Consider the following 16,359-nt stretch of genomic DNA (forward strand, 5'->3'; position numbering starts at 1 on the left):
CTTTGTTGTCTCTCCCCCGCCCCGATGTTATTTCTGCAGGTTGTGCATTTGTGAAGTTCTCCACACACGCTGAAGCCCAGGCAGCCATTAACGCACTACACGGCAGTCAAACAATGGCGGTGAGTCCTGCTGTGTCAGCTACAGCTCAGCATTGCACAAGAGGTGTTTGTGTGAGGTGTGAATGGTGACCTCAAGCAGATTGCATGGGACAATAATACTTCCAAACCTCTTTGGGTGCCAGTTTAACATGTATCGTAATTAATAAAGCTCTCCAGCCAAATTAATGACAGTGCAACTCTTTCTGACGCTAACAGATGAATGTCTTCCAGTTTGTTTGTTGCTTTTTAAAAATCTTTTCACTTGATGAGGCATTTGCAGATAAACAAGGAGCTAATAAGGATATGTTAAAGAAGCCAGGACTGTTCCACTTGGAGAGAAAAAGACTGAGAGGTTTGAGAGAGGTTTTCAAATTATGAGCAGGCTGAATAGAGTAGATAGGGAGAAAGTGTCCCTGCTTGTAAATGGAATAGGATCTAGAGAGCATAGATTTAAAGTGATATGCACAAGAAGCAAGGGTGATGTGAGAATAAACTTTCTCACACATCAACTACGGAATGCACTGCCTGGAAGTGTAGAGGAGGCAGGTTGAACTGAGACATTCAAGAGAGCATTGGATGAATATTTGGGTAGAAATAGTATATTGGTGGACAGGGGAAAAGCAGGAAATGGGTCCATTAATAGCTTCTAAATCAAATGGCAAGTCCTGGAGTAACTTACTTTCTCCAGGAGAGAATCATAGAATCCCTATAGTGTGGAAGTAAGTTGTTCAGCCCATTAGGTCCATACGGATCCTCTGGAGAGTATCCTACCTAGACGCTACCTTCCAACTGGGTGATGATGCTGATTTGAGGAGTTGGTGCAGGTATGAAGGACCAAAAGGCCTTGTTCTGAGCTGTAACAACTCTGTAAGTCTGTTATCATTCATTCAGGCCAAGGCAGGGACACTGATTGACAATTGTCAATGACAACATTCAGAATAAGTGCCAAGAAATAAAAGAGCTGGCGCAGTTCTCCAGGAAGTACTGTAGAGGCTTGTGCATGACCTTGAAATTATTGATGATGGCACTAAGGGTTTGGAATAGAAGGTGACCAGTTCCTAAGCCTCAGTCTAAGATATTCTAGGAGCACAAAATCCACATTCAAAGGTATAATGAATTAATTAAGCACAGAGTACCTATAGCTCTGCTGTGCTAAAGCCAATTATAAAACTATCCTTTGGTTGTTCTTTGTTATCCTCATACTACACAACTTAGTAGTTTGCTTTTCCCAAAGAGGGGATGAGCATTAATCCAAAAGACTAAAAGTAATATGTGGAAATGAATGGGTTCAGCCTAATAGCTCAACTGTTGACCAGTAATTGGTTGCTAAAGATAACAGACACACACCAGCAGGCAAGCACATTCACTAATTAAGTAGCTGCTCAAGCTCTGGCCTGGTTTGTTCACTTTATTGCTCCCCTGGTCTCAGTTAATTGGAGTTTCTCCTTGGCAGGAAGGCAGTGGTTTATCCTCAAGTCTGGTCACTCCCTCCACCTTCCAAGCTGCCCCTTGATTTAATTTGATTTGTTTTATCACATGTACCTAAGTACAGTGAAAAGCTTTGTTTTGCAAGCAGAACAGGCAGATCTTAGCAAACAAGGACATACAGGTCATAGGGTGCTTAGACAGAATGAGACATACAAGGTTACAGTTGTACAGGAGGTGCATGAAAGCAAGATCAACATTACTTGAAGTTAGAGAGATCGATTCTGGGGTCTGGAAAGAAACTGTTCTTCAACCTGTTGGTGCGAGCGTTGAGGCTTCTGTATCTTCTACCTGACAAGGAGATCATTACAAGGAGTGGAAGGGTCTTTGCTGGCAGCCTTTCCCAGCAATAAGAAGAGTAAATGGAGTCTATGGATGGGAGGTCGGCTTCTGTGATGGTCTGAGCTACAAACACAACCTTCTGTAGTTTCTTACGGTCCTGGGCAGAGCAGTTACTATACCAGGCCATTATGCACCCGGACATTGTTTTCAGCAGTGCATCTGTAAAAGTTGGTGTGGGTCCTTATGGATATGTCCAATTTCCTAAGGTGTCTGAGGAAGAAGAGGTATTGTCGTGCCTTCTTGAATATTACATCTACATGGCAAGTCCAGGACAGATTGTTGGTTATCGTCATTCCTACGAACTTGATGCTCTCAACCCTCTACACTTCAGCTCCATTGATGTAAATAGGAGCATGTCCTCCTCCTTTCTTCCTGAAGTCAATGATCAATTCTTTTGCTTTTCTGACATTGAGAGAGAGATTGTTATCATTGCACCATGAAACCAAACATCACGTCCCCTGTATTCTGACTCATCATTGTTTGATATCCATTTTTCCACGCGATATCGTCAGCAGACTTGTAGATGTTGTTCTTACGGAATTTGGCAACATGGTCATGAGTATACAAGCAGTACAGTAGGGGGCTGAGAATGCATCCTTACAGGGCACCAGTGTTGAGGATTATCGTGGAGGAGGTGCTGTTGTCTATCTTCACTGATTGTGGTCTGTGGGTCAGGAAGCTGAGGCTCCAGGATCCCTTAAAGTTGGTGCTGAAGCCTGCACCCTCTCCACCCCTCCCCACCATCACCACCTCATGAAACAATTGGACAATCTACAGTGGAAATGTCTCATTGAAAAGTGTATCAATCCTTAAACACTTCCTCCACACAATCTGTGCCATTTGTAAATTGCATTCAAGCCACTTTCCAAGGTTCTTTAGTTAGTGGGTTCCAAACGTATGTTCTCTACCACTTTAAAAGAGAACACTGCCACCTGCACATTCTCCTCTTAGCCTCACACCATCCTGACCTGGAACTATATGGCCATTCATTCATTGCTGTTGGGTCAAAAACGAGAAGCTCCCTCCCTAACAGCATTGAGGAGACACATGTAATGATTCATGAAGGTGTTTCACCACCATCTTCTCAAGGGATGGACAATAAATGCTGGCCCAGTTAGTGACTCCCACATCCTGTGAAAGAATGCACTCTTAAAACATTGATCTTGGCCTGCTATTCCTCCAACAGCCACACACTCAATTTGTAGACTCCTAGCAAGAGTTACTATCCATAGTCATCAAGGAAAAGTTGGAGAAAACTTTTTGTAATCTCATTTCAATGGGAAATGCTTTAAAATCTCACCATGATCTCAGTGAAGACAATGCATTGTGCTTTAAAGATTTAGATATATTTTTCTCAAATCTCTCCTGAGACATCCCTCATAGAGTCATAGAGCTGTACAGTACAGGAATAGACCTTTCAGTCTAACTCATTCATGCCAACCAGAGATCCTAAATTAATCTAGTCGCATTTGTCAGCATTTGGCCTATATCCTTCTAAACCCTTCCTATTCATATTCCCACCCAGATGCCTTTTAAAAGTTGTATTTGTACCAGCCTCCACCACTTCCTCTGGCAGATCATTCTATACATGCACCACCCTCTGCATGAAAAAGTTGCCCCTTAAGACCCTTTTAAATCTTTCCCCTCTCACCTTAAACCTATGCCTCACCCTGGGGAAAGGACCTAGTTGATTCACCCTATTGATGTCCTTTATGATTTTATAAATTTCTATAAGGTCACCCCTCAGTTTCTGATGCTCCAGGGAAAATAGCCCCAGCCTATTCAACCTCTTCTCTATAGCTCAAACCCTCCAACCCTGACAACATCCTTGTAATACTTTTCTGAATTCTTTGAATAGAGGAGTTGGGAAGTCATGTCGCAGCTGTATAGGACATTGGTTAGGCCACTTTTGGAATATCATACTGGTCTCCCTGCTACAGGAAGAATGTTCCTAAAGAATAATTGGGTGAATGGTTACATTAATATTTGGCACAGATTGTAAAGGAACTCATTTTGTTAAGCACAGTACCATCTTGTAATGCATGCCCAACTTCATACTTCACAACCAAGTGCACAGGCAATCTCCTGATGCCATGGCAAACTGTCTCTCTAAACTAACGAATGAGTTTAACTGGATATGAACTGCCGGACTCTGTTATTCAGTGGGCATGTCCATACAATAGAGGCAGGAAGGTGCATGAGCTGATCCGTGTCGTTGATATGCTTTTCTTGTGTGTGTGTGTGTGTGTATGTATTTCCAGGGGGCGTCCTCCAGCCTGGTGGTGAAGTTTGCCGACACAGACAAGGAACGCACACTGAGGCGCATGCAGCACATGGTGGGTCAGTTCGGGATGTTCAACCCCATCCCACTGCAGTTCAACAACACCTACAGCTCCTACGCCCACGCGGTATGTACCTCTGTCAACATCGCAACGGCATAAGAGTGAAAACATTTCTGATGCTAAACTGCCAGAGGTTTCTGATCCCCTTAGCCTTCTGATAGGAAGGTGAACTTATATAACACCTTTCACAACAGCCTCAGAGTCAGTGAAATGGTTTTGAAGCAGAGTCTCTGTTAGAATGTAGGAAACGTGGCAGCCAATTTGCACACAGCAAGTTCCCACCAATACCAATTTGATAATGACCAAATAATCTTGGTGAGGTGTTGGTCAGAGGAATAAAAAACATTTTCATGCAGCATCAGAATGCACAGCCTGGAAGTGCGGTGGAGGCAGGGTTATTTGAGGTATTCAAGAGGGAATTGGATAATAATTTAAATAGAGTCAATATATGTGGTTATGGGAACTAAGGTAGGGGTTTGGCAGAATAATAAAGTGCTCAGAGAGCTGTTGCAGACAGGATGGGCTGAATGGCCTCCATCTGCACTCTAACAATGGGTGGTATGGTGGCATAGTGATTAGCACTGCTGCCTCACAGCACCAGAGACCCGGGTTCAATTCCCACCTCAGGTGACTGTCTGTGTGGAGTTTGCACGTTCTCCCCGTGTCTGCGTGGGTTTCCTCCGGGTGCTCCGGTTTCCTCCCACAGTCCAAAGATGTGCAGGTCAGGTGAGTTGGCAAACGTAAGGGAATGGGTCTCGATGGGTTGCTCTTTGGAGGGTCAGTGTGGACTTGTTGGGCCGAAGAGCCTGTTTCCACACTGTAAGTAATTTAAATCCAAAAAAAATGTTGCCTATGTGAAGTATTGTCCTGGACATTGGGAGAAACCTCTCCACTCTTCTGTGAGTAGTGCACGGTTTCCGATTTTCTCTTGGCAGAAATATACTTTATTCATAAAATATCTAAAATAACTTGCCAAAATATTTTGATCTGGACATTATAGCTAAATACAATTTCCCTTCATTGAGCAAACTGCACTCTTCAGTGCCTTAATCCAGTTGCAGTGCAGGTGATATCGATATACATTCAATGGCAAGCATATAGCTCAAGAGGTTCTGTAAATTACAAGCTGCTTAGTACACTATGGCTGAAAGGCCTTGTATAGTGGCCTTTCCTGACTCTCAGAGATCTCTTATGCTCCTTTGTTGGATCAAATGGAGCCTCGTCTATTGCTTCATCTGAAAGGCAGCACCTTCTACAATGCAGCTATTCCTGTGTAAAGCACTGCAGTGTCAGCCTAGGTTATCTGGTGAAACCTCTGGAGCAGGATTTGAACCATCTTCCACAGCACATTTAGTTTTTGTGTTTAGTCAGCACCACTCGCAAGCTGTGGGGGATTAACACTGACATTGTTGCATCCAGATGGTAGGGTAGACTGAGGGTTTAGATCAGTGTCTGGCAATAGACTGAACAAATAGATAGCCATTTGGGGTTGTGAACTGAGCTAAAGACATTGGCTTCTTTTGGGGTGCAGTTTCATAATGGCCAGGAGACACTGTATCTCCACGAGTGAGTGTTTCTCATGTATAAAGCTGGATTGCTATCATTGATTAGATACGATTCGATTAGATTAGATTCTCGACAGTGTGGAAACAGGCCCTTCGGCCCAACAAGTCCACACCGATCCACTGAAGAGTAACCCACCCTGACCCATTTCCCTACCCTATATTTACCCCTGACTAACGCATCTAACACTATAGGCAATTTAGCATGGCCAATTCACCTGACCTGCAATCTTTGGACTGTGGGAGGAAACCGGAGCACCCGGAGGAAACCCACACAGACACGGGCGGGGAATGTACAAACTCCACACAGACAGTTGCCTGAGGTGGGACTTGAATCTGGGTCCCTGGACTGTGAAGCAGCAGTGCTAGCCACTGAGCCACTGTGCCACCCCAAATTGGCTGGATATTAAACCACTAAATGCATCACAGGCTCTTCCTGACCTTAGTATGTGGCCAAGTGTTAACCCATTTGTCGAGATGTCGAGTCATTTTCTTTGCTCACCTGGCAATTAACAGCTGAGGCTTAGCAGTCAGACAGTAATTGTCTGCTCAGTTCCTACAGTAACGCAACATCAATGCGTGTACATTGGAATGTCCAGGCTGGACATTCTGAACTGGATCTGCCATATAAATATTGTGGCTCCAAAACCAGGCCAGAGACTAGGAATATTGCAGTGAGTAACTCACCTCCTGAATCCCTAAAGTCAAGATTAGAGTGGTGCTGAAAAGCACAGTAGGTCAGGCAGCATCCAAGGAGTAGGAAAATTGATGTTTCGGGCAAAAGCCCTTCATCAGGAATGTTGATTGCTGCCTGACCTGCTGTGCTTTTCCAGCAGCACTCTAATCTTGACTCTAATCCCCAGCAGTTCCCACCTCCCCCCTTCTGAATCCCTAAACCCTGTCCACAAACTACAAGACACAAGTCAGGAGAGTTAAAGAATACTCCCCACTTGTCTGGATGGGTACAGCTCCAACAACACTCAAGGGACTTCATGCCATCTGGGATAAAGCAGCCCGCTTGATGGGCACCACATTCAAAAACATCCACTCCCTCCTCCACCAATGCTTAGTTGCAGCAGTGTGTACTACCTACAAGGTGCACTGCAGAAATTCCCCGAAGATCCTCAGGCAGCACTTTCCAAACCGGCAATCATTTCCATCTAGAAGGACAAAGGCAGCAGATACATGGGAACACCACCACCTTCAAGCTCCCGTCCAAGCCATTCACCATTCTGACTTGGAAATATATCATCATTCCTTCAATGTCGCTGGGTCAAAATCCTGGAATTCCCTCTCCAACAGTATTGTGGGTTTACCTAAACTACGCAGACTACAGAGGTTTAAGAATGCAGCTCACCACCATCTTCTCAAGGACAACTAGGGATGAACGATAAATACTGGTTCAGCGAGTGATGCTCACATCCTGTAAATGGATAATAAAAAGAGTTTATTGTCCTTGGCAAGTCTGGCATCTACTGCCAAGCACCATGTCCATGTATTTGTCTCTGATGGACTGAAACATCCTCCAGATTCTTCACAGGAGTGATACCAAGCAAGATTTGACACTGAGTCAGATAATGAAAAAGTTTGGTGAAGGAAGTGAATTTTAAGGATTGTCTTAAAGGAGGAGAGGGGGAGGAAAGAAGGTTTTTGGGCAGTGGCACGTCTAATGCTCAGGGTCTAGGGAGCTGATGACTCAGCTTCCAGTGATTGGATGAGCATACATATTTCAGAGGAAGGAGGTTACAGAGTTAGGGAAAGGGAAGACCATCTGTGGTGACCCCTTGTGAAGATGATGGTGAGCCATCAGTGGGCCACCACGGTCCATGTGGTGAAAGTGGTCCCACCGGACTGGTCTGGAGCTCTGAGAACCTGACCACAGAGCATGATAGTTGTGTGGCTTTGGAGGCTTGACCCTTCATGTGAAATATTTGAAATCTGTTGTTTGCGTTAACTGATGTTGTAACTTCAGCAGCTGTTGCGAACAAATTTCGAGGTTAGTGTTCTGATATGCATGAACAAGATCACATTATAGACTCTGATCGCTCAGTTCCCCCACCAGCCAATCAGGAACAGAAATAGGGATCAGCTTGGGGTTGCTAATCCTCCAGAATGTCGATTCTCCTGCTCCTCGGATGCTGCCTGACCTGCTGTGTTTTTCCAGCACCACACTCTCGCCTCCAAGAATGTCCAGGACACAGCTGCCCAAGGAGAATTGTTGGAGCATTAGGATTTTTCTTTTCTTCCTTTGAACACTTCTGCCTTTTTAAATAGTGAGAAGGAAAGGCTTTTTGATTGCCAGCCAAGAATTGACTGATTGGGTCAAGAAGTGTCATTGAACCAATGGTGGGATAGCTGGACAAAGGAGGTCACATGATGGAAGTTTTGGGAATGAACTCACCCAGAGTTGGCCACATTAGTTCCTGGTGCAGGTCTGAGTTGCCCTCTACAGCAAAGTACGTCACACAGTATCGTAGGGCATAGTGCACCTAGTATACTGTCGGTTCGCTATAACGCAATAGTTCCATTCTCGTGTAATCCTGTGTTATAAGAAAATAGCATAATAGCAGCACCATTTAAACTAATGGGGCTGGAATCGCATTATAACCGATACACGCTTTAAAAGTTTGCACTTCAGAACCAGTGTCCCCAAATTGTCAATCGTGAATTTGTGTTGATGAAATGCATGTCACAACAGAACGACCTGTTTTATCATTTGAGAAAGCAATATATTTAAGGAAAGATCCACCCTGTGTACATTTCAACTTACTGCAGTATTATAATCTAGAATTTCCTTCCTTCCTGCTTTTCTGCAAACAGACTTTTATTTGTGACTGGTGAAATACCCTGGTTTGAATCAGAACTCAGTTATTTTTACCATTGTGCCTTTAAGAACTGCACAGTTAGCAGATGTCATGATGTTATTGTCGGCAGCTTTCATCAGCATCATTTAATCCCTGTGTAAACGCTCACATCTCAACGCTGGTCATGTGGAGCCTGCTTATTATTCTGTCAACTTGTCAAATGCCTGGTGGGATCCAGACAATTCTGTGTCCCCAGATTGTAGCTTTTCCGACTGAAATCCTATTGTACAAAAATGAAGGTCTCAAACCAACCAAGTTGTAATGTTAACTTGGCAAAATGCAACCAATTAACCTGTCAACGGCGTGACAATACCCCGCAACCATCAGTACAGGCCAGAACAGACAGAACTAAGCACAAGTCAAATGACACGTGGACAGTTATAAGAGAAAGTGTGCATTGTTTTAGTGTCTTTCTGCATCTCTTTGCAACGTGCCCAAAATGTTGAACTGCTTTTGGAATGTTGCTGAGCCAATCACGGTAGAATATTTTGTGCATAGCAAGATCCCATAATAATTGGGACAGTAATTAAGTTTCTGCTTCCAAGGCATTGACTGCAGAGGCAATCTCTTCTCTAGAACCATGGGGAGACACCTAAAGAGATGCAGAAATTCCATGATAAAGCATGAAATGCTAAGTGTTGGTGATTAAAAAGTTATGATTTTTAACCTTTGATCAATGGCACTGCTGAAAAATGCACTAATTGAGTGCTAATGTTGTTGGCCTTAGTCTTACAAACTCTCGAGTTGAAAGGAAAAGTGCTTTATCATGCAGAACTCCTGAAAATTTCAGTATGAAAGACAGGACTCCAAGTCTGACAGGCTGAACATCTGGGTTCCTTTGTCTAGAAGAGCGAACATGTGTATGGTAGTCCAAAACTAGAAACCATAAACAGAAGACGGCTTCTACTAAATCCAATAGGGAATCCAGGAAAAAAAGAGCGTGGTTTGAATAGAGAACTCACTGACACATTGAATAGCTGTTAATATTAATACCTTTGATACATTTAAGTAGAAGCTGGTTCAGCATAGAAAGCAGAAAGGAATAGAAGGATATTGTCATAGGCACTGTGATGCCAACCACTGCCAACTTATTGGTGGTAGTTTGCTACTGTTGTCCTTTTTTCTTGACTATGTCTAAGGGCCTGCTTGTTTTACAGTAATAGAAGTGTATCATTAGTGAGTCTTAACAAGAAGAGGCATTTGTTTTGTCTACAGTGTATTATATGATTACAGTCAGGCGTAAGTTATATTGAGTTCAGATGAAAAGTGATATGGGACATACTGCCAAACTGCTGTGTTTCTCCAGTACTCCCTGTTCTTATCCCAGATCTTCAGCATCCACAGTATGTTTTATCCTGCAAGTTACATTACTAAGTTAGATATTGTTGCTGCCTGACCTGTCTTGAGAAAGTCTTCACCTTCATCCCCACCAAAGTCCTGATTACATTATTAGGTTAGGTTAGGGCTTAATGCAGTCTTCAACATTTACCATTCCGGAACCATTACCATTTACAACATCTCTCCCAAAGTTAGCATCTCTCCATTCATGTACATTATTACATTTACAACTGCTCTATCTCACCCAAACTCTCTGACTTCACAAATTCAGGTGATCTAGACATTTTACATTTCTTCCAGAATGCAGTCTGTAAAGCCTCTTCATGCCAGAGGATCTTGTATGTTTTAGATGTCCTTCTCTAAGGGTGTCATTCCTGCTGAACCTGATCGTTAGCCCATTACCTTAAGTGGAAGTCTCTGAGTTTCCTGATTTAGTTTTGCAACAGAACTCTTCACAGTGTCCCTGCTGTAGCCTTTTAAAGACAGCTTGATGAAAGAAAGCTAGAACTACTAGTTACACTGGTAAGGTGTCTATATTGTGAAATGCTGTTGGTGTGAAATATTGTGCTTTCAATCAGGTCAATCAATCTTTGCACTGGCCACACTTCAACACAATAAAGGTAAGAGGTAAAGCCAGCATAGTCCTAGAAGACCATGGGTTTCTTGTTCAAGAGAGATAGGCCTTTGGTGGTGAGTTTACTGTGAGATTCACCATGCCACAAGTGAGGGGCAGGGTTAAGAAGATGGAACCATCATGGTGACCTTAGCTAGTGCAGGAATTCAAACGTATTGGTAATACATTCTCAGTCAGTCTTTCATTCTTGTTGAATTTGCTTGAGCCTATTTTGGCTTCCTGGACACTGAATCATGGAGTGATAGAGCTCTACAGCATGGAAACTGACCCTTCGCTGTAGCCCATCCATACTGATCATTTATCTTAAGTTAATCTACCACCATTTGCCAGCACTTGACCCATATCCCTGTAAACCTTTCCTCTTCATATACCCATCCAGCCTTTTAGATGTTGTAATTGTACCAGCCTCCATCACCTCCTCTGGCAGCTCATTTCATACACACATCACTCTCTGTGTGAAAAAATGTCCTTAGGTCCCTCTTAAATCTTTCCCCTCTCACCTTAAACCCAAGTCTTTTAGTTTTGGACTTCCCCACCCCAGGGAAAAGACCTTGCCTACTCAACTTATCCATGCCCCTCATGGTTTTATAAATTTCTATAAAGACACCCTCAGCTCTGATGCTCCAGTGGATACAGAACTGACTCAAAGGTAGAAGACAACCTCTTCAGCTTTTCTCTGTAGCTCAAACCCTCCAACCATGGGTGGCACGGTGGCACAGTGGTTAGCACTGCTACCTCACAGCACCAGAGACCCGGTTCAATTCCCGCCTCAGGCATCTGTCTGTGTGGAGTTTGTACATTCTCCCCGTGTCTGCGTGGGTTTCCTCCAGGTGCTCTGGTTTCCTTCCACAGTCCAGAAATATACAGGTTAGGTGAATTGGCCATGCTAAATTGTCTGTAGTGTTAGGTGAAGGGGTAAATGTAGGAGAATGCGTATGGGTGAGTTGCTCCTTGGAGTGTCGGTGTGGACTTGATGGGCCGAAGGGCCTGTTTCCACACTGTAAGTAATCTAAACCCTGGCAACATCTTTGTAAATCTTTTCTGGACCCTTTCAAGTTTCACAACATCCTACCACTAGCAGGGAGACGGAATTGAATGCAGTATTCCAATATGGCCTAAACAATGTCTTGTATAGATTAGGTTAGATTAGATTACTTACAGTGTGGAAACAGGCCCTTTGGCCCAACAAGTCCACACCGACCTGCCGAAGCGCAACCCACCCATACCCCTACATATACCCCTTACCTAACATTACGGGCAATTTAGCATGGCCAATTCACCTGACTCGCACATCTTTGGACTGTGGGAGGAAACCAGAGCACCCGGAGGAAACCCACGCAGACACGGGGAGAACGTGTATAGCTGCAACATGACCTGGCAACTCCTATACCCAGTGCACTGACCAATAAAGGCAAGTGGGCCAAATGCCTTCTTCAACATCCTGTATATCTGTGATTCCACTTTCAAGGAACTATGAATCTGCACTCCATACATTCCCCAGCACCTTACCACTATGTGTATAAGTCCTGCCCTGAGTTGCCTTTCCAAAACGCTGCACCTCGCATTTATCTAAATTAAACTCCATCTGCCACTCCTCGGCCCATCGGCCCATCTGATCAAGATCCAGTTGTACACTGAGGTAACCTTCTTTGCTGCCCACTACACCTCCAATTTTGGTACCATCTGCAAACTTACTAACCATGCCTCCTATATCCAGTGGAGGACCCAGCATCAATCCTTGTGGCACACCATTAGTCACAGGCCTCCAGTCTGAAAAGCAACCCTCCACCACCACCCTCTGTTCTCTACTTTCAGGCGAGTTCTATATCCAAATGGCTGGCTATCCCTGTATTCCATGTGATCTAATCTTGTTAACTCATGCGGAACATTGTCAAACGTCTTACTGAAGTCCATCTAGATCACACCCACTGCTCTGTATTCATCAGTCAGATTCTACTCAGCTGAATGAAATGCATTTCTAATGCTATCTTATTTAATCTCAATACATTTTTTCAAGGTCTTGGATTTATGAGTCTAGGAAGGCTGATGAAATGTTCTGTGCATTGTTCCTTCTCTGCTTGTCAACAACTTTTTGTCCCCAGATCTGAGAAGCTTGCCTTTGGCTTAACCTGGTCCCTATTGATCTATTTAATATTCATTACAGCTATTGCAACTCCTAATACTTCAAGAAAGTGAAAGCAAGACATGCATGCTCATGGACGAGGTTCCCTGATTACAAATTACATGTGCATTCTATTCTATCTGACACCTGGTATGTTGTAGTGTTGCTCTAATCTTGAAAGCTGTTCCACTTGGATCAGGCTGTAACTTCTGTTTATCTTCACCCATAGTAAAAGATCTGATAAGTCAGTGATACTCACCCCTTTGTCAAGCTCACAATTGTTGAGATACTCATTTACATAAAGAGGTTCTGTCAAATCTGGACTAGTTGGATCTAATAAAAATCAAAAGAACTGAAGGTAAATCAGACACCAAAGCCAAAATTGCTGGAAAAGCTCAGCAGGTCTGGCAGCATCTGTGAAGAGAAGTCAGCGTTAATGTGACCATCCCCCAGGTCATCGGATCCAAAACATTAACTCTGATTTCTCTTTACAGATGCTGCCGGATCTGCTGAGCTTTTCCAGCAACTTCGGTTTTTGTTGATTGGACTTAATGTTGATAGCCGTATGGATTTAATATCCTTGCATGAGCAGTTGTTTGATTTTACGGACAACTTCTGTACATTTTCTGGAAGTGACCTGTAGTTTTACAGATATATGATGTACATTAGCTGGACACGATATTGCCAGTGAGGCTTCATTGTTCCATTGTTGTGATACTGACTGTTAGTATCTGCTAGGTAAAAACAATAACTGCAGATGCTGGAAACCAGATTCTGGATCAGTGGTGCTGGAAGAGCACAGCAGTTCAGGCAGCATCCAACGAGCAGCGAAATCGATGTTTTGGGCAAAAGCCCTTCATCAGGAATAAAAAGGGCTTTTGCCCGAAATGTCGATTTCGCTGCTTGTTAGATGCTGCCTGAACTGCTCTGCTCTTCCAGCACCACTGATCCAGAATGTTAGTATCTGCTATTGAGTCTTTCATGTTTTTTACAACTCACAAACTGAATGAATTTTGTTGCATTTCTGTACTAAAGTTATCCTTCTCATCCTGGATTTTTCTGTGATTCTTCCTAATTTTTAATTCCAGTACAATCTGACTAGCTTTCTCAAAAGTCAATTGTCCTTTGGACTGTAATAACTTTGGCAAAGACTCATCTGTAATTCCAACAATAGTTCTCTCTCTCATGAAGCCTGATTTCAAAGTTGCGTAGACAGTTTTCATTAATCTGTGGAGAACATTAATATCTGTAGTTTCCCTGGTGCCGAACTCTTCCTCATGTTATGCTCTTTCAAGAGTTTATTTGGCCTAAGATGAAAGTAATTGTTAAAATCTTGTAGATGTTTATCAAAATGATCCATTCTTTCATTAGTTTCTCTTATTTATTTCCCAAGTTGATTATTCATTTTTCTTACTTTGCAGCTTTTTAAATCTGTAGTATCTCAATGTTGTTTTAATTTTATTCACAAGTAAATTCTTATTTCTTCAATATAGTAGTGCTATTTTACTATCCTTTACCAAAAGGTTTTAAACTCCGACATAGCAAAGTTATTTGTCTGTACTGCTTGCTGGTGGTTACCTGCATTTTTGCAGTCAAAATGGAGGTGCCTGACTATCTGCAGACAAAATGGAGGATTTCTGCCTTTTGTGGACAAAAATGGACAATTTCCTGCCATTCACAGCGTCACAAACCACAGCCATCCTTTTCTACGACTTTCTCAAATAAAGCATCTTGCCTGCAGCCCTAATAAATTCTTCAGTCTGGTTTGTGGGTTAAATTATGGTTTTCCTACTCTTACTGGAGCCTCTATAGCTTCCTTACTGTCCTTGACTGGATTCTGTTTTGGATTTTACACTGTATTTTGTTGCCACAATTCAGGCTTCATGACTTTGCTGGGCTGTTACCTCAGTTTAATTTAGTTCTATGCCCCATATTTTTCACTACTATAGTCCTTGATTTGTGGCATCTACTTGTTATGATGGTACAGTCTTTGTTAGATGTAAGTATTACTTTTATAACATTGAAACATTAAAGGGATTTTTAACTTTACTCATGTAGCTCAAATGCCTGCTGATTTCTTAACTGATTGTCTAATCAGATTGTTCCTACCCATTCTCACTTCCCAATGGAATCGATAGCTGCAAGCTATGACTAGCTTCTAGCTTCTACTTACTTATGTGCTTCTGAAGTGGAGGCTTTATCATTAAATTCTGTTTCTCCCTTGTCAGTCTTTTCTGCTGTTACAGCTGCTGACTGATATAAATAGTTCTTCAAGTGGTTAAGTTTTCAAAGTTGTAAATGTCCAGTCCTGCTCCTGGCTCCACTGAAATTCTTACGTTGTTACCGTGTAGTATTAACCAATGACACCTGCTACTGATCACCATGTCACAAATGTTGTGATGCCAGACTTGTGGTTGGGGTAGTTTGCTGCCACTATCCTCCTGCTATTGATCCAAGGGCCTGCTTGGTAACGGTAGACGTAATCCACTTGTATGTCTAATTAAAATAGGAGTAAAAAGTGAGGTCTGCAGATGCTGGAGATCAGAGCTGAAAATGTGTTGCTGGTTAAAGCACAGCAGGTCAGGCAGCATCCAAGGAACAGGAAATTTGACGTTTCGGGCACAAGCCCTTCAGCAAGAATGAGGAAAGTGTGTCCAGCAGGCTAAGATAAAAGGTAGGGAGGAGGGACTTGGGGGAGGGGCGATGGAGATGTGATAGGTGGAAGGAGGTCAAGGTGAGGGTGATAGGCCGGAGTGGGTTGGGGGCGGAGAGGTCAGGAAGAAAATTGCAGGTTAGGAGGGCGGTGCTGATTGGCTCTTGTCTGAAACAATATATAATTTATTGGATGATATCATTCAGGTTCAAGTTACATTGCTAAATTAGGTATTGTTATTAAGACCATTAGGAAACAATGGTCTTCACCCAACAAGATCCTAAAATGTTCTACCTTAGCCCACCTAATTCTGTATGATGTTATCAAATTGCTGGGACTTAATGCATTCTCTAAAACTCTCTCACAACCAAATGCCTTCTACAACAGATGTGCTGGTGAGTTTCAATGAAGTAGAGTGGGAAGAGGCTTGTGTGGAATGGATGTGCTGGGCCGAATCTGCTGAAAATTCACTATAGGTGCCTCACCATAACCTATCATGGTCTGGAAGGTTTGTGCGAAGCATAAAATGTGTGATAGACCAATTGAGCCAAATGCTCTCTTTCTGTGCTTTAGCTCCCTGTAATTCAGTGCAATTCAAATTTCTTCAAAGGTGTAGCGATTTTATGACTGGATTCCCTCGTTGCTAGGATCTAAGCCATTTGTTTTTCAGCTGTGAGTCACTCCAAGATGTGTGAGTGGTTAGTCATGGAGCTGTACTTCACTGTAAGTCATGCTTCCTGCCCTGCCAGTCTGGCTCCAATGTTGGAGGAAGCTTTGCAACAGACAGACATTGCTAGGACTGTGTGAATGGGTCTATGAACCTAACCTGCCCAATGCCAGACCTAAAGTAGCAGACTGTGCAGAAATGCTGACAATGCTGGCTTTAGTCACATTCATTGCCGTGTTCTGAGCCATCTTA

At 43.1% G+C, this 16,359-nt stretch overlaps 1 protein-coding gene across 32 annotated transcripts in view; it reads left to right on the top strand.

The window, feature by feature from the left end:
* LOC132828805 (CUGBP Elav-like family member 4) overlaps positions 1-16,359 on the top strand; it is a 466,645-nt gene that overhangs the window by 410,278 nt on the left and 40,008 nt on the right. For 27 of the 32 annotated variants that reach the window (XM_060845925.1, XM_060845939.1, XM_060845929.1 and 24 more), the window contains 2 exons: positions 40-119; positions 4,187-4,333. In XM_060845925.1, coding sequence (XP_060701908.1) covers positions 40-119; positions 4,187-4,333 — 227 coding nt within the window. The remainder of the gene's footprint in view (positions 1-39; positions 120-4,186; positions 4,334-16,359) is intronic. The other 5 variants (XM_060845913.1, XM_060845924.1, XM_060845938.1 and 2 more) reach the window with 1 other exon arrangement.

Source organism: Hemiscyllium ocellatum, chromosome 28 (genome assembly GCF_020745735.1).
Source record: "Hemiscyllium ocellatum isolate sHemOce1 chromosome 28, sHemOce1.pat.X.cur, whole genome shotgun sequence".
Classification (NCBI taxonomy): domain Eukaryota; kingdom Metazoa; phylum Chordata; class Chondrichthyes; order Orectolobiformes; family Hemiscylliidae; genus Hemiscyllium; species Hemiscyllium ocellatum.